Raw genomic sequence first — 25,742 nt, 5'->3', positions numbered from 1 at the left:
TGAATGACACTGTTCTCAGACCTGTAAAAGGCCAAAGGCATCAGTCTGAGCATCTGCGGTGACAGCACACGACATGTGAAATGACACAAACTGTGATCTGTAAGAGACCGAGCATAACTGGATATAACTTTGACCCATGCACATTACAACAATAACTATAAAAAAATGAAGTTTTATTACATTTAGGAGAATAGCAGGGTTCACATCACAACGATAATGCTACAGATACAGAGAACGGGCGCAGCATGACGTCACACTCGCAAGGTTGCTTTGGAGTAGACCGATAAACTTTTCCTCAGCCAAAGTAAAAACAAACCAAGTACTAAGAAAAACAAATATGTTATGACGGACTCGGGATGGAATCTTTCTATCAACCAAGATAATTCCTTCTTCAGATCTTTTTTGGTATTACAACACATGGAAGAACAGTCATGAGAAATGATGGACAGTATCGCAGAAGATCCGCCGGTTATCAGCACACCGAGCTCCGCAAAATCAATGAAAATAACCAACCACCATACCCTAAAAGAAAAAGGAGCTTCTTCAATCACCAGATGGAAATGACAAAGACTACAGTGTCGTTATGCTCGTTGAAGAAAAACGGAAAAATCTCGAGGAATGAATGAGATAAATTAGATATGCTAGACTCTCTTTGTGGGGAAATCTAAGAGTTGACAACTATGATATCCACATATGAAGACAAGACCATCGAGTTGAAAAAGACTGGAAGCCAGCTAGAAAAGAAAGCACTGAAAGAAACCGTCATTGATCTTCAAACTAGATCCATGACAGACTTTTAGATTTTTAGAGGGATGCAGAACTCGCACTCAAACATTTCATTGAAGAAGAATTGTATGTACCAGATGACGTCCTGAAGAACATAACCTTTAGCCGGGTTCATTGACTTGGGACAAAGAAATCTTACTCAGAAATCTTACGTTTAGATCCCTTGGACCAGTGAGCATACACCAGTTCCACACAGAGCCATTGTAGCCAGATTCCAACACTTCAGGCAACGGGAATACATCAAAAACACCTGGGAAACAGACTGAAAGGAAACTGAGCCCTTGGCTGTTTTAGTTGAGCATGCAACATAATAATGAACAGCAGTGTTGAAAAAGCGAAGAGTTTTGTTGTCAATGTGAGTAATGTCTCTTTTCAGTTCCTGCAGAATGTTATTTCATAACGCAGGTCAATTCTGTTAAGCCACTGTATTGACTATGATTGTTGTCCCTGTTTCCCATTTCTATAATCACTAACATTTGATATAATTAGTATCAAATACGTGAGTGATGGTGATGACGATGGGCAAAATGAAGTGTCCTTGACGTGCGGTATCATGTTAGCTCCACAGATGTGGAACACATGAAGAGCAGCGCTGCAGACCCTTTCACCGGACCCGCCGCGGGCACTGCAGTTAACTTCTGATCTGTGTCTAATAATAGAACTAGTTATATTTGATTTCATTTATCTTCATATTCACTTGTATTATTCATTTACTGTATAATAATCACATTCAATTAATGATTTGTTGAATTTTGTTGTATGTTCATTTGATTAAAAAAAAAATGGTTAAATGGGTCCTGTAGTTCGGTGGCATTTAAAGAAAGCGTATGGTACACTGACATCTAGCGGTTGAGCTTGGTACCGCAGTCTAAATTCAAAATATTGGAGAGACAAGATTAGCCATCTAAGGTTCTTCTTGGTTTCTTTTGCTTGTTATCAGAAATAATGTACAGGCGCTCTATTGTTTGTGGATGTGTACCTGAAGTTAAGGGCAGTCCACGAACGCACGCATTCGCAGTAACCTTTGTTTATGTTGTCACTTTGAAACGGTCTATATCTAGCGCTGTTTAAACCTCTTCATTACAGCACAAGGCTGCTTGTCCATACACGTCCTCAACACAGAACTTGCATTAGTTCCAGCCAGTGGGGTTCTCCTGACCGTGGACAACCCGCAGAAGGTATACCTACAAACTATCCGTGGCCGATTTGTGTGTGTCAGAGTGTGTATGTTCATGTGCATGTGGGTAAAATAATGTGTTTATTTATGTGATATATGCTCCCGGCCACGGACAAGCGAGTGTGAGACAATGACATTAATGGTAATTGTGATGCATATCTATATACTAATAATACCAATACCGATACGGTTACTAAAGCATCCGAGCTAAAATCAGACATTTCTTCAGACGCATCACTCAGAGGAAGAATCTCATAAACTGTTGACTGGATGGATTGGTCAGACATTTCACACCACATTTAACTCTAAAAAGCGTGGTGTCTCAATTCTTGTACATAAAAAGATGAATTTTTCTCAGAACTGCAGAATAACGGACAAATAAGGTCGATATATTATTGTTAATGGAAATATTGGAAAGCAGAACATGACACTTGCAAATATTGATGCCCCTAATGTCGATACGCCTTCATTTTTTCATTGAGTGTTTTCTGAACTATTTAATTCCTCTGATCATTTATCATCCTAGACTTCAACAGTATTAGACTTACACCTCGACCGTTCAACCAATAGATCTAATAAACTAAATCAGTCTTCCGTTTTAATTCAACAATATATGTTATACTATGGACTAATAGATATTTGGAGAATTAAGAATCCTAGTAAGAGACTGTTCATATTATTCCTCTTATCACAAAACCTATTCCAAAACAGATTACTTGATGATAAACAAATCTATGTTACATAAAATCACCGACTCTATTATTCACACGATTACAATCTCAGATCATGCCCCTACCAGTTTTACTTTTCAGTCAGAACATACATCTCACCCCCTCCCTGGTGGCCATTCAATAACTTGTTACTAAAAGACATTTTAACCAAGAATGGGGTTTTTATTGAGACTAATGCAGCAGACGATATTTCGGCATGTAGACTAATGGAGATGGCGAAACCTGTTTTAAGAGAAAAAATAATAGCATATTGCTCTTTCAAGAACAAAGAACAAGCGTCAAGAGAACAATACCTGCATAACGAGGTGAAGAGATTGAACCTTTCAGTCTCCAGAGAGCCTAACGATACACCTATACATATAAAGCAGCTCTTGAAAACCAACAATGAACTCAATAATATTTTGAATGCAGTGTTTCCCCTACCATTACCTTAGGGGGACACCCCGCCCCTCCAACGCCCCCCCCCCCTTGAAAGTTAATTGTATTTTCTATATAGCGCCCGATCACAAGAGAAGTCATTTATGGTTACCTTTCCTATAGAACATGTCTATTCCTTGTTCTTTTATTAAACAAACTAAATAGCATTATGTTATGCATGTCATTTCTGTTTCTACATGGTTGTGTGTTTATAATTCTCATCTGCTCTCCTTATCAAGTTCCGCCCGATGCACATACACAGGTAAGCACACTCCCACCAGCAGACAGAGAGCGCGTGTTGCGTCAACCACCTGGAAAGCAGATCAAATATTTGTGTTTTTAAACACTCCCAGGGTGGGGAAAATGGCAACATTCACTCTCCTGCTCCGAGTCTAACACTGGGTTCACACCAAATGTGAATAAAGCTTTTCCCGCGAGTAATAAAGAGCATGGAACGTGATTGTTCTCGTTTGGTGTGAGTCCAGCATTATGCAGGCATTGTTCTCTTGACGCTTGTTCTTTGTTCTTGAAAGTTCTTGCATTAGTCTCAATAAAAACCCCATTCTTGGTTAAAATGTCTTTTAGTAATAAGTTATTGAATCTAGTACAGAAAAGACGCATGCCCTGCCCCTGACAAGAAACAGTCCAGTTACCACCGGATGACAGGTTTTCACCCAGATTATCCTTCCTTCCATCGGCACCGCGAGACACAATGAACCATTAAAACATCAGACTATTTCTGTGGTTTAAATTGAGCAGCGCGTGTACATGACTGAGATGAACACATCACGCGCACTCAGAGATATTTATGTTGATTATACTTTGCCGCTATATCCTCTAATATCTTTATTTAGCGCCAAACGTGCTTCATTTGAACCCTTTCCGCTCCGTGAGAGGCATCGCATATAAAGACCTGCAGACACCAAGAGCAGGTCAATAAATGGACACTTTTACTGAAACACTGAAGTAAGTATTTTTAGCTGTCAGTCAGTTTACTGTTTGCTATATAGGTTTGTGACAGATTATAAAACATAACATCTTGTATCTACATATAGCATGTATGATATTATTCATATAAATAGTAGGGATGTAACGATTCACCATTAGCCGGTTGAAAATCGATTATAATGTGTGATGATTCAAATCGGTTGAGGTGTGAACTGAATCGCAATACATTTTTTGAACAGCTGGGGCCGCCATGTTCACTGCAAACCTAAACGTGGACATGCTGATATTTCTTAAATGCAAAAAAATCCAAGAAAAGCACAGACAGTATTAGTTTGTTTATATTAAAGAGACTTTTTAGTTTTTTACTTTTTAGACTTTTAGTTTTGTTATTTGAAATAAAACATAATTGTATTATACAAAGAAACGTGAAGCATTTAAGAAATAATGCAAGGGAAGTTGTTCATTTCTAATTTGTTTCAACTCATTTTGTAAAAATAAATCGTGAATAAATCGCATCGTCAGATCAGAATTGCGAATCGCATCTCATCGTGAGCTGAGTGAATCGTTACATCCCTAATAAATAGTATTAATAATCAGCATGTTAAGAGGATTTCATATTGAATGATGTTTTAATCAGAAAGATGATTTAGAATCAGTTCCAGTATGAATGGAAAGGCTACTTGTTAGTAACTTTGTAAGTATTTCTGTTCGTGATAAATTCATTTCAGTTGTTACAGTTTGTTGTCAGTAGTTTTTTTTAAATATTACAGTTTTTCTCGATTGCTAACACACAATTCATGAAACAACTCACCATTTTCTGACAACTATAAACACATTTTCAGAACAATACACCAATTTGTACAAACCCCACACACAAACAGTCTCAATTTGCAAAGGTTTAACCATGTTCTCATTCAGAAAACACAAACACACAATATAATGAACTGAAGTGTCAATATGTAAACTCAAATAGCACACATTTGTCCATCAGTAAACATTCAGTTGCAAAACTGATGACACACCAATCAGAATCTCAGGATAATATCAATATCATCAAATCATCTACTGGGCTTTATACTACTTACTGTAAACATACAGTATAATTACAGTACACACTTTATATGAGAGAAATTTCTCTACTCTGTTTCCAGTAAACTGTAGCACGTGTACACCCTTTTTACCTGTTCTGAATTTTTGCAGAAAATACGGAATACTTTTACAAAATTGGGCCAAAGGTGCAGAGGATGCCATATTTTTTACATTGCCTCCTATTGACAAATCGCTTCACTGTATTGTTTCCTTTATCTTCTCTGTAAGTCGCTTTGGATAAAAGCATCTGCTAAATGCCTGAATGTAAATGTTATTTGTGCAGTTGTGTAATGTATTGTGTTGCATGACCAGTTTATATTGTTCTTTGGTTTTTGAACTTCTCTTGTCTTGTAAGATCATCTTCATCTACTTTACAGTAGTGTAATGTTTTATTTTTTCCTAAAGCTCATTCTTGCACTTTGCTCTATGTGCACTCTTTTATGTTGTATATACTAATAAACACTAAGCTGTCAAATTATTCTTGAATCCCACTAAGAGTTTTAGTAACAGTGTTTTGAATTGATCTCACCAGTGTCTAAGACTATGTTGCAGTGTGGGTGATTTTGAGGGCTTGTAAGTCATGTCTGCAGGAAAAGTTTGGTTTTTCAGCAAGTTTGAATGGTTTTGAGAAGAGAGCTTCATTTTGACCTGAAAATAAGATGTTTGGGGAATTGGGTGAGATGTTATGGATTTGTGTTTACTGTTTTGAGAATACGAGGCATAATTTCAAGAAATGTGTTTAAGCAATCGAGAAAAACTGTAAAATAGACCACTGGGACTTCGCTTCAGCACCAGACCCTTCTATGTTTCATACAGACTATCAGAGCTATCAGAATATAAAGTAAATGGCCTGATAAAACATTAGATGGTAACTTTTTATATACATAATTGACTTGGCTCAACTGATTAAATATTATTTATTAAAAAAAGTATTGTCTGGACCTCCGCCGCAAAGAAAATATAGAGACCGCGCTCTACGACACATGCCAAATCATAAATCTCCCGGCCCGGACGGCTATACCGCTGAATTCCTTTAGACATTTCTGGCCTACCACGTCTCCCATTTTTTTATGGTTATTACAGAAATGTATTAAACTGGACACTTGCCACATCTCTTATTCCAAAGCACAATAACACAATGTGCCAGTTATCCAGTAATATCACTTATACATGTCGATATTAAAATGAAAAGCAAAACATAAGCCACCCATCTGGAATCTGTTATCACAACTGTAATACACCAGGATCAAACAGGATTTATTAAGGGACGACACGTTTAAGACAGTTAATAAACAATCTCCTTTTAAAACAATTCTGCCCCTGAAAACAAAGCACCCTTTTTAATAGCATCTGTAGACGTTTGATAGGGTGGAATGGTCATAGCTTTTCTCTTTGGCTTTAAAGCTTCTTTTGCTAACTCGATCAAAATACTTTACAACTTTCCTTTAGCCTCAGTCAGAATTAATGGAATGATTTCAAAAGCATTCCCGTTAGAAAGGAAATTTGTCTCCCTTTATTGAACATTGAACTTAATTGGCAGCGATAATTAGCTCATACCATCACAGGGCTCCAGACAAACTTTTTGCACTGGTTGCGCCTAACTTTTTTTCTTAGGTGCGCCAGCAAAAAAGTTAGGTGCACCCAAATTTTCGACCGCATCGCATTTAACACCGCAGTTTTACAAGTTCACTTTTTTTTAAATCGCTGTCCATATAGGCAATATTGATTTGTAAATGATTAACTAACAATCTGGTCAACATAAAGTTCTTTATTTGAAGCACAATTCTACAAGAAAGCAGGGCTCTAGACTAACACTTGAGAGAGGTGGCACTGGTGCTACCAAGTTATTCAGTTTGTGGCACCAGCCCTTAATTTGATAGCACCAGAGTCGTGGGGTGAGGTAAGAAAAAAGAATCACTAAAACTTCATTAAAATGTGTTTAATACATTAATAAATCAATTAGAAATTAATACAAATCATTGTTTATGATTGAATTATTTTTATTGTATATGTAAACTCTCTTTCAACACTTTACCATATTTAAAGCACATCTTTCTTAAAGCTACTTTCTTCCTTTATTTGTTGTGAACGACTCCTATAAGAGAACACAATTCCTTTAATATCAGTGAGTGTTTTTGGGCCCGTCCGTTGTTGTTTGATGAACATTATAAACAGAGATCTTTATTATGCTGCTGCCCCTTTAAGAGCTCGCGCAATACGCCCTTTTCACATGAAGTCACGCATCTTCCGTTCTGCCGCAAAGCAGTGTATCGTTACTTCCGCTAGCACTCCAGTCCATAAGGTGGCGGTAATGCACCTATAAGCTGGTTTGCCAACCGCCAGTAAAACTCAAGAAGAAGTTACTTCCGCTAGCGCCTCAGAATGGAGTTTACCAAGTGGCTTGCACATCTGCCACAAATACGGCTAGATGATGTACAACGTTGTGACAAGCAGAGTGGGACGAGAGAGATGCTCGTCATCACTCGCGTCACCGGCCTCGCGCAGTTCCCTCACGGCCCTCGTCCCGCTCTGCTTGTCACAAACGTCTTGCAGACAAATTTTAGCTAATGACAAGATCAAAGCTAGAGAAAGGATACAAATTCTTCGTTGAACAGTACCTGTTTGATTATGAAGGTAAGTGTTTTCTTTTCTTTTTGTGTTAGCGAAGGTGCTAGGATAAGTACTTGAATACGTGTTCTGTCAGTTTTTTTTCCCACTGTTGTTAAATTCCAGCGCGACGGCAAAACGAAAGTTCTTCTTCTTCTTCTTCTTGTTTGTTGCAAGACGGATGTTATGATACACTGCTTTGCGAAAAGGCGGAAGTTAAGTGACGTCATTGTGAAAAGGGCCTATATACTGGAACACGTGTTTTGTTTCCCAACTGTTTGGTCACGAAACAAACTGAATACCTTTACAAGGTTTCTTGTTAATATGGGATAAAAAGTCATAACTATGAGATTGAAAATCATAATTATGAGATTGAAAATCAAAATTATGAGATAAAAAAATCAAAATTATGAGATTGAAAATCATAATTATGAGATTAAAAAAACGAAATTATGAGATTGAAAATCGTAATTATGACAAAAAAATTTGAAATTATGATTTAACATGCGCAGTGCAGGCAAGACACTGCACGCTTGCGACATCGGTTTCTTAATACGGTGTAAATATAAATAACTGTACATTTTTTATTTTATTTAATTAGGCTGAAACAAGCAACCTGATTCATTTGTTTTGAACTGATCCGAAGTCCCATTTCAGAAGCCTCATCAAACAGAAAAATTACTAAAATACTACAAATTGACAGGCCACATTTTAGAATTATAGTACTCATCATAACTTTATCTAGGAATTATGTTTAAAAGCATCCAGAATAAATCAAAACTATATGCAGGACTAAAGAATATATATAGCATATTCAAAGTAGCCACCCTTTCCAAAATTGTACTCTTGGCATGATTGAGCAGCTTCTTGAAATTTCACATTGTAGGAAGATTTTTCAATAGTATTGGCAGAAATTTCATCTATTCATTTCTTGGCTGCTTTTTTTATTTGGTCCTCAATTTTTGCCGTCTAATAAAATAAATTAATATGTTGCCACGATTATATTTTTGTCTACTAAAGTCATTTCAAACATTTAAACATACATCTTCAGATTAAAAGATTTTAAGACCATGAGAAACATTTCAGTCAAACATTCAAGTGTTTTAGAACTTTTAAACAGCAGTGTATTTTTTGCCCTCCAAAATCATACATCAAAAATTATGCATTTAAGAGATGGCTTCACAAATCTATGATATTACTACTACTGCATGTTTCACAATAGAAACCTCTCTGGGTTTTTACTGGTAGTTTGTTGGCTTCAGCAGGCATGTTATCTGGTAGATACTGTAGGAACCAGTGAAATACTTTTCAGTAGCTCATAGATCTTTTGTTGAAAGGGTTCCATATATATTGTACATTGAATGTGGCCCAAAACACACAATATTTTGTAATTGTTTGGCTGTGGAGTCTATCAGGTTCCTGGGCTCCACCATCTCAAAGGACCTGAAGTGGGAGACCCACATAGGGCCCAACAAAGGTTGTTTTGTGTGCTTTAATCCCTATCAGGTTTGCCTCGGCTACTCGGTTGATCACAAGTGGACAAGAACGGATAGTCCAGATTGCTGAAAAGATCATTGGTGCTTTCTTTCCCACTCTTGTAAAGTGCAATCATTACAGACTTGATACACCCTGGACACAACATCTTTGAACTGTTCCCTCTGGCCGGTGCTTCAGAAGGAGTACTAGAGCATCTGGACATATTGCTTTTAATAAATTTGAATATTCGCAAATTTCCAATCTATTTTACATACAGTATATTACTTCTGTACAACTGTCTATTTACAGTTGTATTTTATTTATATTTTTATATATTTTGTACTCTGTTTTATTATTATGTGTCTGCTGATGCATTTGGATGTCTGCACTGGAAGCTTAAAAAAAATACTGAAAACGGAAAACAAATTACTAATATATATATATAACCAATCGCAATTGGTTTGTAAAACCACTGAGTTGCATTTACACCATTCTAACCAGCGGATGTCACCAGCGTGCGGTGTCCTGGCTGCACTGCGCATGTGCACATTAAGTCATAATTTTGACTTTATCTCATAATTATGACTTTTTATCTCATAATTTTGACTTTTTTATCTCATAATTATGTCTTTTTATCTAATAATTTTGACTTTTTATATCATAATTTTGACTTTTTATGTCATAATTTTGACTTTTTATCTCACAATTATGACTTTTTATCTCATAATTATGACTTTTTAGAGCCTGATTTCTTTTTATCCTGTGGCGGAAACGGGCTTCCATACGTTTCTATGGAAGCCCAATTCCGCCACGTGATAAAAAAATCAGGCTTTAAAAATGTTTCTTTTATGTCAAAAATCATTAGGATATTAAGTAAAGATCATGTTCCATGAAGATATTTTGTAAATTTCCTACCTTAAATATATAAAAACTTTATTTTTGTGAATGTCACAGTGCCCCTGATTAACAATTTCAAAGGCAATTTTCTCAATATTTTGATTTTTTGCGCTCTCAAATTCCAGAGTTTTAAACGGTTGTATCTCAGCCAGATATTGTCCTATTCTAACAACTCATATATATATAGAACGTTTATTTATTCAGCTTTCTGATTATGTAAAAATCTCAAATTCGAAAAATTGACCCATAAGACTGGTTTTGTTGTCCAGGGTCACATATACAGTATCTATCATTGGATCTGTAATGTAGACTCACCCAGGCTGGACATAGAACACCAATGCATGAAACTGACGCATACTAAGTCACTAGAATTTTTCGATAAATGGTTCAAAAAGGACTCTGGTTATAAAAACGATATCTCTGTTACCACTACAACTAACGCCTGGTGGAACGCACACAATGTCCATAACTACACTTTGAAAGGGTCAACCCACACTCCATTATGGCACAACCCCATGTTTTTAATGAACGATAAACCAAATCATTTCTCAACATGGGGTTCGAGAGGAATAACCGGCTCTCTGATGCTCTGTTCATGACCCTAGACCAAATTCAGGTCAAATACAATATACCAAACAAAGCTTCCTATCAATATATACAGCTGAAAGAATGTCAACACACAAATTGTCACTCCCCTCTCTATCATGAACCTTCATTTTTAAAACCAAGTAAGTACTGTCACAGATATATCAATTCTTCATATCCAGAAACAACCAGAGGCATTCCCTATCAGACATGCAGTATTGAAATGGGTACAGATAATATTCATTGGCAAACAGTATGTAACAATCACATGCAATGACATCTAATAAGCCGGGTTTCCATCCAAAGTTGTGAATTTAGCTTATTATGCACAAAATTGAATATCCTATAAAACATTTCTATCCATTAGTTTCTGTCCAACTAGTCAACGGTCACTTCCTAATAAACTGTCACTAAATATCAGTAAGAGAAGCCACTGAATATAATCATTTTCACATAATAGACTTATACACAATAAATGTGGTGCTTTCGGGGATGCCTGCTGTTTGGGAAACGCAGTCGTGACAGTGAACAAACAGTTGGGAAACAAAACGCATGTGTGTTACAGTATAGTGCGCGAGCTCTTAAAGGGCCAGCAGCATAATAAACATCTCTGCTTATAATGTTCATCAAACAACAAAGGACCAAAAACACTCACTGATATTAAAGGAATTGTGTTCTCTTATAGGAGTTTGTTCACATCAAATAAAGGAAGAAAGTAGCTTTAAGAAACGTGTTGAAAGTATTGAAATAGAGTTTATATATACACTAAAAATAATTTAGTCATAAACATTGATTTGTATTCATTTCTAATTGATTTATTAATGTATAAAACACATTTGAATGAAGTTTTAGTGATTCTTTTTCGTGCCTCACCCCATGACTCTGGTCTGTGCCACCAACTGAATAACCTGTTAGCATCAGTGCCACCTCTCTCAAATGATAATGTAGAGCCCAGCTTAAACTAAACATGACACTATCATCCGCTGGTGTGAACGCAAATACACTCATAGATACAGTTATCATTATGATGTGAACAAACACACACACCTGATCTAGACTGATCAAACAGCAGCAGCCAATCAGAATCCTCCAATAAATGTGTGACAAGAAAGATGCTTTTATCTCTGACACGCCTCCAACAATCGGAACCCTGACAACACATTGACACAACATCACATCAATGTGAGGGCATGAGTATGTGTGCGTGCCGTGAGTGTGTGTGTGTGCGTGCGTGCGAAGGTGGGTGGGTGGGTGTGCGTGCGTGAGTGTGCGTGTGTGTGTGTGCGTGCAAAGGTGGGTGTGCGTGCGTGAGTGTGTGTGGGTGTGTGTGCGTGAAGGTGGGTGGGTGGGTGTGCGTGCGTGCGTGTGTGTGTGTGTGTGTGTGTGTGTGCAAGCGTGCGTGCACACGTTACCCGTCCATGCAGTTGTTCAGATATGAGTTCTATCACACTGAAGACAAACAGGAAGTTGAGAATCTAGAGGAAGTAAAGCAAAAGATCAGTGCCCATGAAAGCTGAATAATGAACCTCTGTCACTCATCTGATGTGTAATCTCACCTGTTTGTCCGTTTCCTGTCTGATCTTCTCCATCTCTGATCTCTTCAGAAATCTGTGCAGACATGCAGCCTTTAGCCACGCTGGAGCTGATATCCCAGCTGATACACTCACCCTACAAAACAACACAACAACCATTTCAGCACAGGTGAATGGGATCGGAGGTCTGATGTTCTAATGATGTATAGCACTGGGTTCACCATCTGCTCCAGTTGTGACAATTGTCCAACATCTGCAGCTGTTCAGGTAACACATCACAAGCGGTCAAACGCCTCCACTGACATCTCAGCACCGCAGACAGACGCATCCACCAGTGCTACACAACACAACACAACACACGTGTGTCAGAGTCACTGTGCTGCAGACACAGCGGAGATGACACAAGAGATGTTTCACCTGAGCAGACAGCAACATCAGCGGACACTCCATGCTGAACTCAAGCAGACACCAATTTACTGCCACAGCCGGGTCATCACAACTCACGCTCACACACACAACTGCCTGAAACCACACAACAAACACACCTCCATCACTGAAGACAACAACAACTGCCTGAAACACCACAACAATCAGACATACTTTCAGGAATTGAGTTGTGAGTTTGAGAGACAGAAGAGCAGCGGGATCACATGACCTCCTCTGTAAGACAAAACAAAATCCATCAGTTCACGACACATCAGACAATAACCAGATGATGATGATGACGACCTGAACATCATTGATGTGTTTCATCAGTCTATGACAGTCCAGCGATTTTCTTCCGATTGCATCTGTTCTGACCGGCAGCAGCAGGACAGCAGGAACCAACACCAGAACCCTGAGCAACAGTCAAATAAAACAGTCTGAAAACACCAATGTCAACCTCAGTTGCTCCATTCTTCTGAAGGACAGTGTGGCGTGAGTACTGAAAATAAGATTTCACAGTGTGTTTGGTTCACAGTACTTCACTTTCTAAGAAACATTACAGCACTTACTGTCGCGTCTTTTATAATCTGACTTCAGATCTAATGTACCTGCTGACGTTCCCAACTATCTGCTGATATTCCAGCTCATGTCCAATGCTGCCGAGGTCCGAAGTCACAGTGCACCTGTCCTCAAGCAGGTCCCAGAGAAAGTGACCCTCATCCACTGTTACCGTAACCTGATACAGCAACACCTACAGAGAGAAAAAACATCAACGGCTACATAAAGAAGACCAATGCACCAATTTTCAGAAACTGTAGCTGTAAAGAGTCTGTAAAGTCTGATGCTGTGAAGTCTGATGCTGTGAAGTCGGATGCTGTGAATTCTGATGCTGTGAAGTCTGATGCTATAAAATCTGATGCTGTGAAGTCTGATGCTGTGAAGTCTGATGCTGTGAAGTCTGATGCTGTGAAGTCTGATGCTGTGAAGTCTGATGGTGTGAAGTCTGATCGTGTGAAGTAAAATGGCCATAAAGTCAGAAGCAGTACAGTCAGAGGCTGTCATACTCCACATCAGACTTTACAGCATCAAAGTGAAGAAGCCTTTGGTATTCATGAGACATCAAACAATAATGAATGAGATAATTCACAATAATTCATCAAACAGCACCTGTAAGAGAGACAGCAGATCAGGCAGACAGGTGTCTGTGTGTTCAGAGGAACTTTCAGACGTCTGGGATCTATAGACACACACACACACGCACGCACGCACACACAGAACATCAGTGATCTACAGACACACACAGACTTTACTTTTCATGTCTAAACACTCTGCATGCTTCCTTAATATTAGAAGTCAAGAATTTAGTTAGTAATACAGTAGATTCAGGTGGGATGAGGGACTTTTGTTTTGATGCTACACACGTCATCTTAAAGTGATAGTCCACCCCCAAAAAATTATTCTGTCATCATTTACTCACCCTCTTGTCATGTCAAACCTGTATGACTTTCTTCTGCAGAAAACTAAAGAAGATATTTTGAAGAATAACCAAACGCTGGACCCCATTCACTTCTATTACATCAACACAAAACCAATGCAAGTGAATGGGTGCCAGTTATCAACATTCTTCAAAATATCTTCTTTTGTGTTTTGCAGAAGAAAAAGTAATTCAGGTTTGAAATGACATTTTGATCCCCTATTGATTTAGTAAGTTTGCCCGCTTACAAAGAAATGAAGGGTCTATAAATTTCTGGTAGGGTTATTCTAACTGATAGAGACAGAAAATCACCCCCAAAAAGCGGGAAAAAGGTTATATTGAGGTTATAAATGGATTTGCATTTAAGTGAGTAAAATAAGTATTTGATCCCCGAACAACCAGCAAGAATTCTGGCTTCAGAGATTGGTTATGTGCCTATATGGACCACAGATTAGTCCTGTCAATTTAAGAAAGTACTCCTAAAATATGCCTGCCAACAGAACCTGTATCTTACATTTAGTCATTTAGCAGACGTTTTTATCAAAGGCCACTTACAAATAAGGTAAAGAATGGAAGCAATTGGAACAACATAAGGACAAATATAGCCCAGCAATGATGATCAGTCCTGTGCATCAGTCCACAGTATACAAATCTAAGGTTGTTTTTTTAAACATATCGCCAAGACAACCAAAGTGTGGCTCTCCAGACCCTCGTCCAATAGACAATCTGTAAAGGAGGCTAAAACTTCAAGTTGCAAGAAACCTTAAAGATTTAGAGAGGAGTGGATGAAAATGTCTCCTGACGCATGCAGACTATAAGAAACCTCTGACCTGTGTGCTCGCCAACGAGGGTTTCTACACCAAGTACCATGTCATGTTTTGCTCAGGGATCAAATCATTTGTTTACTCAATGAAATGCAAATAAATGTATAACCTTTATATAATGTTTTTTCTGTGTTTCTATCAGTTTTCCATAAAAATATAGACCCTTCATAAACTTACACAATCAGCAATCAAATGTTTGAAATGCTTGCATTCCTTCTAGGCCTAAGTGAAAGTCATTTGTGTTTCATTTTTTTTCTCTTTTCTTTTTTTTCAGGACCTGTCATTCTAAAAACAGTTTTGCTTTCTGATGGGCACATTATTTAAATCGCTGTCTAACAGGAACCTTCTGTTTTGTCCACCTTTTCACCCTTGCAAATAAGGTTGTTTTGAGTAGCAGACCTAAACCTCGGTCTTCTCATCTTCAACAAAGCAAAAGCATCATGTTCATTGTGTGATGACACATCTAGCTAGTCTTCAGTCTGACTGAACTTCTGGAGCTGAAGAAGGTCGTGTCCAGATGGAGCACTGGCTACTGTCACACTCTGTGCATACAAAAATCTCACTGGATTCTTAAAACCAATGACCATTTTACCCCTACCCCATGTAAACCCATTACTGTCCGAATCAGAGTGTAACACACACACTTTATGTAAGGGATAATGTCCAGGCAGCCGGTTGTTATCACAAAAATAATCCCCGTCAGTGTGATCAGGAGGTGAAGCGGAGGGTCTTGTATCACACTGAAGGGGCTTATTATGCGATAACAGCCGGCTGCTTGTACATTATCCTGCTTATTACACGGCTACTTGCCACATGAGAAAAAAACTGGACATGAAATGTGAATTTGAAATATTTCATTTGCTCATTTTTACTCCCTGAGGAAAAGCCGTTTAGTTTCAGTTTTAAAGTAAGAAACGACGTTCAAACGTCACGAACAGGCAAATTGGTTTAATAATTTGTAAATATAATGTCATATATGTTATGAAAATACATTTATAATTCATTTTTGTGTAATATCAAACTGCCCCTGCCCCGGGTTACAGGGTGTTATTAGTTTTGAGCGGTTGTTATTTGAAACCCTTGGAATGTTGCGACTGGCCAATCAGAATCAAGCATTCAAATGAGCCGTGGAATAACTACGAATATCTGTTATTGTTATTAAAACAGAAACGTAACACTTGCAGTGAATGCTGGTCTAAAACTGCAGTGATGATGTCAGCACAGATTCGGGTAACATCTCCTCCACCGCCTCCTTCACACACAGGCATGGGCAGATAATACTGCTCACACACCCAATGCTCATACTCCTGTCTACATATGACAGAAAGAGACAGAGAGAATATGAAAAGTTCACTCATTTCAAGAAAAGAATGAATTGCAGCAGGGGTGTGAATAAATGTGCACTGTTGTACCTCTCTGTATCTGTCAGTGCATCTTGACTGCGTCGTACACAAAGTTCAGCCGTGAGCCACTCTGAGAAGAAAAGCTGTTGAAATATTGAGAAATAAATCACCATTCATCAGCCCTTCACTCACTCTATCATCCATCAGCATGTGTAAGCACCTGATACTGAGGCAGTTTTTGCAGATCTCTTATTTGTGTCTGACTCCACAGTGCTATTGCAGAGTCTTTCAATCTTTCAGTGAGTTCAGACACATCTGTTTTTAGATCACACTCATGTTCTTCCTTGATCGGTGCTCGAGTCTCTGGAATGAGTCTGGCCATCAGAAACAGCACCTGTACAAGCAAACAGATTCTTTTAAATGTACAGACATTTAAGTTTGATATTAAGGATGCACGATAAATCATCTGACATATGGTATTGGCCGAGAAATGTTAATTGTTCATGTTATCATTATTGGTCCGATAAGAATCATCTAAAGATAATTAGGCAGATATGTTAAAGCCTCCAAAAATGGTTCATTCTTTTCTGCAGTGGAAGCATTTTAACTACACGCTGCTCACTAGTGTCTTGACTGGCACTTTCTGTATGACGTCACGCGTTAGGCTTGTTACAATAGTCGGTGTCACTGGTGATACATGGTGTCCACCCGCAAAACCGATTACATCACTTGTCCACCGTCATTTAGAATTTTATAGTAATATGTCACTTAGTTTAGTTAAAGACCAGACTGCGCATCTGAACGTGACTGCTGAATTCAGCGCAAGCAGAGCAAGTGTCGCAGCAAAGATCAGCAGCAGGAGTTAGATTTCAATCATCATGTGAGGAGAGTGACGTTCTGACTGACAAGGTGATGACGGAGGCTTCTCTGTCAAAGAACATATATGAATATGTACGCACTGTCATCAAGAGCGGAGCCGAGAGTTTTCATTTTCTTTTTCATCTCATTTTAAAAAGCCGGTGCTGTGCCATTTAACATAAATGTTTTCCATTTCAGATATTCCTTTCTTATTTATTTATATAACAAAACGTTTTCCGTTTCAGATATTCCTTTCTTATTTATTTATATAACAAAACGTTTTCCATTTCAGATATTCCTTTCTTATTTATTTATATAACAAAACGTTTTCCATTTCAGATATTCCCTTCTTATTTATTTATATAACAAAACGTTTTCCATTTCAGATATTCCTTTCTTATTTGTTTATATAACAAAACGTTTTTCGGTTTGTATTCCCTTTCTTATTCATTTGTTTTTTGCAGTGTGTGCCGCGGTTACTCGTTTTGTTAATATAGGCAACTTATTTAATGTAAAGGTTTTTATTTCGTTTCTTATTTATTTTATGCTTGATGTGTGCTGTGATTATTCGTTTTATTAAAGGCAACCTATCTGACGTTAGTGTTTTTATACTCGTATCTTATTTTTTGCAAAGTGTGTGCAGTGGTTATTGGTGTCGTAAGGTCTGTGTTTAATCTAGGCAAATGTCATTGTACATTTTTGTAGTTTTGTGTGTTTTTATTAAGAAAGATATTGACCCACCGTTAATTCAAGCAATTGCCGTTCCTGAATTGCAGCAAATTTAAAACAAAGTAAAATACGTCATGAACACGGCTGCATCTTCGACCACCCCACAGCAAACCCCTCAACCCCTGGTGTCACCCGTGCGACTGGTGTTTTTACACGCAGACTATCCGGTGGGAAAATGTCATCGCCGCCACATCCCCATCACGCGTCCACATGCAGTAGTCTAAGTGCACTGTTAGAGTTTGTGTTAGGTTAGAAAGCACCGACTCGGATGTGTGGATGAGTTATTTAGTGGAAGAAAACATTAGAAATACTATTAGTCGGACTTGTGAAAGTGACTTAATGTGAGGATGCAGTAGATTAATGCGCTTTAGTGCAGCACTAAGAGGCACTTTTATTATAAAATAGCGCTTAATTCATGTGTCCATGACAGCTTAACATCCATTTACGATTGAAGTCCACATAAAGTAATAACCCGAAGAAGTAATTATACATTTATTTAGGTTAGATCTCTTATAAGAGAATCATATGTCATCATCGTATGTCAACACACATACAACTGTGTGAAATCATATCTGATCATTAGTGTCAAATGAGCGTTCACATCTTCAGATTCCACAGGTATGCAAGAAGTTTTCATCTTTCAAAACTACATGTTGTTATTTGGCAGCAGGTTTGTCTCGCATGAGCCACATCCTACTGTCAGAAAGTCTGTCCCAGAACGAACATCAGATTGAGGCTTCCTGACGTACCCTTAAAACTCACAGACACTATACTGTCTTTCTGTTGTGATCATTCACTAAATGTCATTTCATTAGCACAACACTGTTAATTATCTAGATATTCATGTAAACAAAAGCTTATTGTTTGTGGCAGATCAGTATCAGTATACTTTCTGAGTGAATGTGTGGCCATTTACACAAATGCTCCGCTAAATAGGAAGATCTTTGTTTCGCCATTTATATAAATGTATTCTGTGATCGTTCCACAATGATTGTCAGTACTTTGGAAGGGAAACCACCTGTCATCTACTTTGTAAATTGTTGTTAGGTTTTATTTCATTCAGGTTGTATGTGCTCTGTTTAACTGACAACATTCAGTGAAAAGCCTTTTACAAACGTCATGTTATCGTGTAATATTACATCATCATAATAAGTTTGTGGCTTTGAGCCCACTGATTTCTATTGTGCCCTGGAACATCTATATAATATATGTATATATACTCCACAAGATATTTTTAACTTCAAAGTTACATTTGCTGTTTTCAACTATTTAAATGAAAAGCTGACATTACTGTATTTATTTGCTTTTGTTTGAGGCTCAGAAAAATGTAGCTCATATCGGCCAATATACTGTATCGGTAAGCCGTCTCCAAAAAAATATAGCGGTTATCGATATCGGCCAAAAAAACTCATTATCGGTGGATCCCTATTTGAAATGTTATTTGGCCTCAACAGCTTTATTGGACATTAGAGTAAAGAGATGACAGGAGGATATCATATGGAGGTTAACAGGAGTCGAGACTCAAACTCTGGTCGACTGAAGCGCTGTTGTGCATAATGTCCACATGCAGCCCACTTGATTACTGCCACAGAAATTCTAAATATCTCTTTATCTAAAGGTGAGTCACTGTTGGAAGGTAAAAGATAAGGATGCTCAGACTACATTCAACTTTTAATTTAAACTTTAATTGAACCTCAAAATAGCAGCGATAATCTAGATATTATCCAATAAACAGATCGCATAAACGACAAATCTTAAAGGTGCCAAAAAATTCATTGATACAATATGTTATATTCTTCTCTGATATCTACATAAAAATGTATGTGGCTTTATTAAGATTTCTCCCTAGAATGAAAAGCTCTGTTATCTTATTTGAAAGGGTCATGAATATTAATGTTAAGCTCTGCTCTGATTGGCTGTTTCGCTGCGTGGCTCATGTCACTAGCAGCAGGCAGCTGGTTATCACAGAAATAATCCCGTCAGTGTGATCAGGACGTGAAGCGGAGGGTCTTGTATCTCACTGAAGGGGTTCATTATGCGATAACAGCCGGCTGCGTGTTCATTATCACGCTTATTACACGGCTACTTGTCACATGAGAAAAAAACTGGACATAAAATGTGATTTAGAAATATTTTATTAGCTCATTTTTACCGAATGCAGACCTTCCGCGAGGAAAAGCCGTTTAGTTTCAGTTTTAAAGTAATAAACGACGTTCAAACGTCACGAACAGGCAAATTGGTTTAATCATTTGTAAATATAATGTCATATATGTTATTAAAAGACATATTTATAATTCATTTTTGTGTAATATCAAACTGCCCCTCTCAAAATGATTTGCAGCATCCGGGTTACAAGGTGTTATTAGTTTTGAGCGGTTGTTATTTGAAAAGAACAACCCTTGGAATGTCGCGACTGGCCAATCAGAATCAAGCATTCAAATGAGCCGTGTAATAAATGAGGCTCAAGTCAGGTCAGGTCAACTTTATTTGTACCCGGAGGTAGACTTGTATTGCAATGCGAGTTCACATATAAAGACATCACAAACATTGAACATAGGGAATAAAAATTATAAAAAATATTATTAAAAAAATCGCTGAAAACCGCATGGATAAAGAACATCATACAACAATATAAAATAAATACATACATGCATTAAATACAAAGACCTATAATTACCTAAACCTGTTCTTGTTCAGCTGAGTAATAGCTGCCGACACAACGCTGTTTTTATACCGCTTTGTTCTACAGTACGGGACTGCAAATCTACGTCTAGATGGTAAAAGATGGAATTCATCGTTTAGGGGATAAGAGTCATCATTTAAATTGAATTAGTCACACACTGTAACTGTCTAATATACAGGGATGCTAAACTACACTGTGGCTCCTCAATCAATTTACTAGAGTATGTAACAATTTGACTCAGTGAGTTTTTATAGAGAGAATGTTAAAAGTGACTCAATAAAAGCACAGTGCTTCACAATTTGCTTCAAAGGTCAATTTTGAATCAATGATGGTTCCAAGGTATTTGTAGGCTTGCACAGATTCTATTCTCTGACCCTTAATAAATGTATCTTTATGTGGTTGGGCTTTTTTCCTAAAGTCAAGTATCATATTTTTTGTCTTAGATAAGTTGAGTTGAAGATAAGACTCTTCACATCACTTTATGAAGTCATTTATAATCGCACCATGGCTAATCTCATTGCTATTAAGCGCACTAACAATAACAGTGTCATCTGCATATTTTAAAATAGTCCTGTTTTCCCACTTACTCTGACACATATTTGTGTAAAGAATGAATAATAGTGGGGAAAGCACACATCCTTGTGGGGAGCCGGTAGAGGAACAAACTCGATCAGACAAGATTCTGTTCACCCTTAAGCCCATTGCACATTGAGTCCGAAATTTTCGTACGAAACTTCCGCACGTTAAAAAATAAATATGACCTTACGTTGTGTCAATCACATTTACACATTGCCTCCGATATTTTCATCCGTCATAAAAAAATTCGGACCGGGTTCGATTTTCTGCGTTTTTCGCATCCGTAGGAATCGTTTTCAAAGGTGTTTTGGCTATTGTCCCTAATGTAAACTCATCCGATGCCACAGTTTGGTGCGAGTGTGTGCGCGCGCGCCGCGGCGTGTGTATCCACACCTTAGACATACTGGCAGTCTCTGTTCAGGATCAACTGGTTCACGGAAATTGGTGGTCTTCTTTATAATATGTGGCTTCAGTATCGCTAGCAAAGCATCAAACTGAGCAACTGACATCCTGAAGTAAATTTGAAATCGGTCAGGATAATCCTGCAGTTCCATGATAAGGAGGTGGAACTCTCCTTCCTCGTTACGCAACCTCAGGACTGGATGGACCCAATATTTCCTCTTTATTTTTCTCTTTTTAAGAAGAGAGAGGACAACAAAATCGTCATCACCGCTTGAAGACTTTTTTTCCGCAACGGATTAATAAATACACATCGGACTCAGTGTGCAAGGTTTCTGTCCGTGACTAATTTTTAGGATGACGAATACAAAATAACGTATACGAAAATTTTGGATTGTATGTGCAAAGACCTTTACTCTTTGCGTTCTATTAGTTAAAAAATCCAAAATCCTGCCCACTAAATTATTACTTAATGTAAATTGTTCTAACAGTCTGCTAATAAGGACATAGGGCTGGGTTGTTTTAAAAGTGGACGAGAAATCGACAAATAAAAGTCGAGCATGTTACTGTGGCATCCTCTGCTCCTCTATATGACCTATAAGCGAACTGCATAGGGTCAAGTTTGTGTTCAGTTTTCCTCAGGATTTCTGCTCTTACCAACTTCTCAAAGGTTTTCATTAAAATTGATGGGCTACTGGTCTAAAATCATTTAAGGTACTAGTACTACTAGACTTGGGAACCAGGACTACCACCGCGTCTTTCCAAACCTTAGGTATATGTTGTGCCTGTACGGACTGATTAAAATTATAAGTAAAGATGGGACTAAGTTCCTTCACACAGGACTTAAGCAAACGCCCACAGACATTATCAGGCCCGCAGCTCTTATTTACTCTTATTAAAAAGAAGGCCTGTTCCACATCATCTTGATCTATCTCAAAGTGCTGATTATCCCTAAATGTATCACTCATTTCCTGGATTTCATTACTAAATCAGAAATGTCAAAACGATTAAAGAAAGAATTAAGAGCATTTGCATATTCAGTATCTGAGTTAAAACCATACAGAGTCACCTGACTGCTTTTCTGTGCATTATGAAGTCCTGTTATAGTTCTCAAATTATCCCAGACTAAGCCAAGGTTATTTCCAGCCATTTTGTTCTCCAGTTCAGTTTTATAGGTTTGTTTCGCTTTCTTAATTTCTATTTTCAGTTCCTTGGTGGTTATATGCAGATCAGAAGATATTCCCTGCTTGTATATGCTTGATTTAGTTACCAATGGTTTGTTATTTGGGTACACCTTAACTCGCTTACAGGGAATAATCATCTCTCTACAGAAAGTAGCATATGCACACGTCACATCAGCAAGGAGATCTAGATCATCATCACAGGGTTGAATAAACAGATTCTAGTCTGTACAATCATAGCATTCCTGCAGACAGAGCACTGCTTCTGCAGTCCAGACTTTAATGTCCCTTGTTTGCACCTTTTCTCTCCTTAACACAGTCTTATATATAGGCAGTAAGTGTACACAATTATGATCTGAAGAACCCAGAGGAGGTAATGGAAGTGCTTTATAAGCATTCTTTACTGTCCCATAGCAAAGATCCAATGTCTTATCCCGTCTAGTTGGACACAACACGTATTGATAAAAAGTTGCAAATGTCTTTTTCTGTGATACTTGGTTAAAATCGCCCAATATGAAGTTAGGTGAGTCGGGTGAGATCGACTCCAGTCTTTGCACCACATTAAAAATAGTATCTGAAGCTGACGCAGCATTTGCCTTCGGGTGAATATAGACTACAGTCATAAAAGGTTGTGGAAACTCCCGAGGTAGATAAAATAGGCTTAAGGAGACTGATAAACGTTCGACATTCGGTGTGCAAACCCGTTCTCAAACAGTCACTGCATTACAGTATCGTTTGTTGAAATATAAATTTCAAATAAATAAGGCGTATTCTAATGCCTCCTCGTTTCCCCTGTTTCCTCGATGCTCCGGGAGTTTCATCTCTCCGAATTAGGTCTGGTAGTTGTGAGGAAATGATCGGCCCACAAGCCAAACTCACAACGTTAAGTTGCAGCAATACTTTTCTAGTATACTGTATCCGACCTCGATCGACAGCCCCCTCAACATTGCGAGCAAACAACAGATAAAACATAAAATATACAAAAAATATCAATTTTGAATTAATAAAACTGGGCAACATACGTACAGTTAGACAAGACTTAAAAGCCTTTAGTTTAGGCTTAAAAACACGATAACAAACATCGACATGAGGACGCCGAACTCTCACTGCCGGTCGCTGCGTGCGCATGCGCCCAATCCCAAAGTGGCACACAAACTCACACAATACAGATCAGACACATCAGACTTGATAACTGCCCAGCTTGCAGTGTATAAAGAAGACGTGTCTGTGCAGCTCGCACCTAGACGACCCTCACTTCATAACGTCACGGCTTGTTTAAAGAAGACAACGATGTCATCGTCCATCGCGAGGTTTCACTGTAGAGAGTAGACACCGTCCGATGCCAATTTGGTAGACATCGCCCAAACCTATTCACAATACCTGTAGAACTTCCGATGATACGGCTGTGCACGTCCGGCTGGCCTAGAACATGGGCGGGTATATGCAACGTTGGGGGTGTACATCCCGACTGTAACGTCACAGTCGGTGTTATGTTGGGATTGGCCTGTTTTTCAGTGGTCTTTTGAACGCACACGATTTACACAAGAAGGAGGAAACAATAGTGTTTGAGGCTCACGGTATTTCATTTCCATGTACAGACCTCTTATTATTCATCTATGTCTAGGTAAATACAGTTCCCATTCTATGGCACCTTTAAGATCTGCACACACGTCCTCCCTTACTAAGTAAACAAACCAGTGTCCGTTCTTCTGTGAGATCGTGCATACATTATTTATGCGACAGAGGAAGTGCGATCAGGACGTTTGGCAGAAACGGTAGAATACCGCTTATAATTTTATAAATGACACCCAGTTTATTGCGAATAACGATCGATTTGCTTCATAAGACGTCAGTATGTCACCAGAAGCTGCAGGGATCACGCTTGTGTTGGATATACAGTATGTGCTTTTAGAACATCAACCGCATTTACATCCATTAAATGAAGCAAAACTATCGCTTTAACTGACTTTTGCCTCAATAAACTTGTCATTTGTTGCATATTAATACAGGGCTCTACGGTAACTTACTTTTTTAGGAGCACTTGTGCTCCATCATTTAAAAATTTAGGAGCACATTGAAGCTTTTTTTTTAAAGAAACATTAATTTGGCACTGTATAGCATGCACAAAGTATGGGACAGCATGATAAACTAAGCTTATTGGTTATTATTGATTGTACCAAGTAGTGTTGCTTTCGTCAACGAAAATTATGACTAAATATGGTCATCAACGAACCTTTATCACGTGACGAAAACGAGACGAGACGCAACGTAAATGCTGGTCATGTGACGATGACTATAATTAACTGTATAATGCAATATTGTTGACGAATAAAAACGAGACTAAATGTGGTTTACAAAATAAAAACTATGCTAAAATGTCTCTTCATTTTCGTTGACCAAAACGAGACGAAATGTTATAACGTTATTTCGTCTGTTGCTTTAACCTAGATGCGGAGCGGAATCCTGTTATTTAAATGTCATCTGGCTGTTCTGCATGTCTGAGTGAATTATGTGCACAGTTTAACATACAACACGAGTGATGGTCGAGGATTTATCTGCGTCTGCTCCGTATGAGGACATGAACACATGAACTTCATCTCCAGAGTTGCTCTGAGAGTTTATTTTACGAGCGTTTACTGTTTGAGTGAAGCTACCAGCAAACAAAAACTCAAGCGTCTTCCCAAAGACCCGTCAAAATAAAAGTCCCGTTAAATTGAACACTCAGACAAAAAATACTTTAGTGAACTATAATAACTTTAAACCTCTCTAGCTCCAGTGCTATGTGCAAAAAAGGCTGCATTAATTCACTGCATTCTGTATGCTACTACAGGGCACTGAGGGCAGTCACTCTTTTCCTGTTGGTTCTTTGCAATGCTGGCAAATGTAACCTTCCAGTTGACTTGCGAAATCACTTCCATTTGTTTTATTAATAAAGGATATTGATATTGATTTTAATAGTCACACAGCAAGAAAAATAAAATTTGTATAGGAAAAATATGCACCG

The 25,742-nt window shown here is 38.1% G+C and overlaps 1 protein-coding gene across 4 annotated transcripts in view; it reads right to left on the bottom strand.

Annotated features, from left to right (window-relative positions):
• Window positions 1–25,742, bottom strand: part of fanca (FA complementation group A) — a 79,259-nt gene that overhangs the window by 2,150 nt on the left and 51,367 nt on the right. For 2 of the 4 annotated variants that reach the window (XM_057326653.1, XM_057326654.1), the window contains 13 exons: window positions 16,533–16,706; window positions 16,382–16,455; window positions 16,152–16,280; window positions 13,839–13,908; window positions 13,280–13,422; window positions 12,975–13,083; window positions 12,846–12,905; window positions 12,663–12,767; window positions 12,467–12,582; window positions 12,270–12,381; window positions 12,126–12,188; window positions 11,761–11,863; window positions 22–97 (listed from right to left, as the gene is read on the bottom strand). In XM_057326653.1, the coding sequence (XP_057182636.1) occupies window positions 22–97; window positions 11,761–11,863; window positions 12,126–12,188; window positions 12,270–12,381; window positions 12,467–12,582; window positions 12,663–12,767; window positions 12,846–12,905; window positions 12,975–13,083; window positions 13,280–13,422; window positions 13,839–13,908; window positions 16,152–16,280; window positions 16,382–16,455; window positions 16,533–16,706 (1,334 nt within the window). The other 2 variants (XM_057326656.1, XM_057326655.1) reach the window with 2 other exon arrangements.

The sequence above is a fragment of the Triplophysa rosa genome, unplaced genomic scaffold (genome assembly GCF_024868665.1).
Source record: "Triplophysa rosa unplaced genomic scaffold, Trosa_1v2 scaffold120_ERROPOS1198380, whole genome shotgun sequence".
Classification (NCBI taxonomy): domain Eukaryota; kingdom Metazoa; phylum Chordata; class Actinopteri; order Cypriniformes; family Nemacheilidae; genus Triplophysa; species Triplophysa rosa.
Note: the sequence above shows the minus strand (reverse complement) of the source record. Positions and strands in the feature narration are given on the sequence as shown.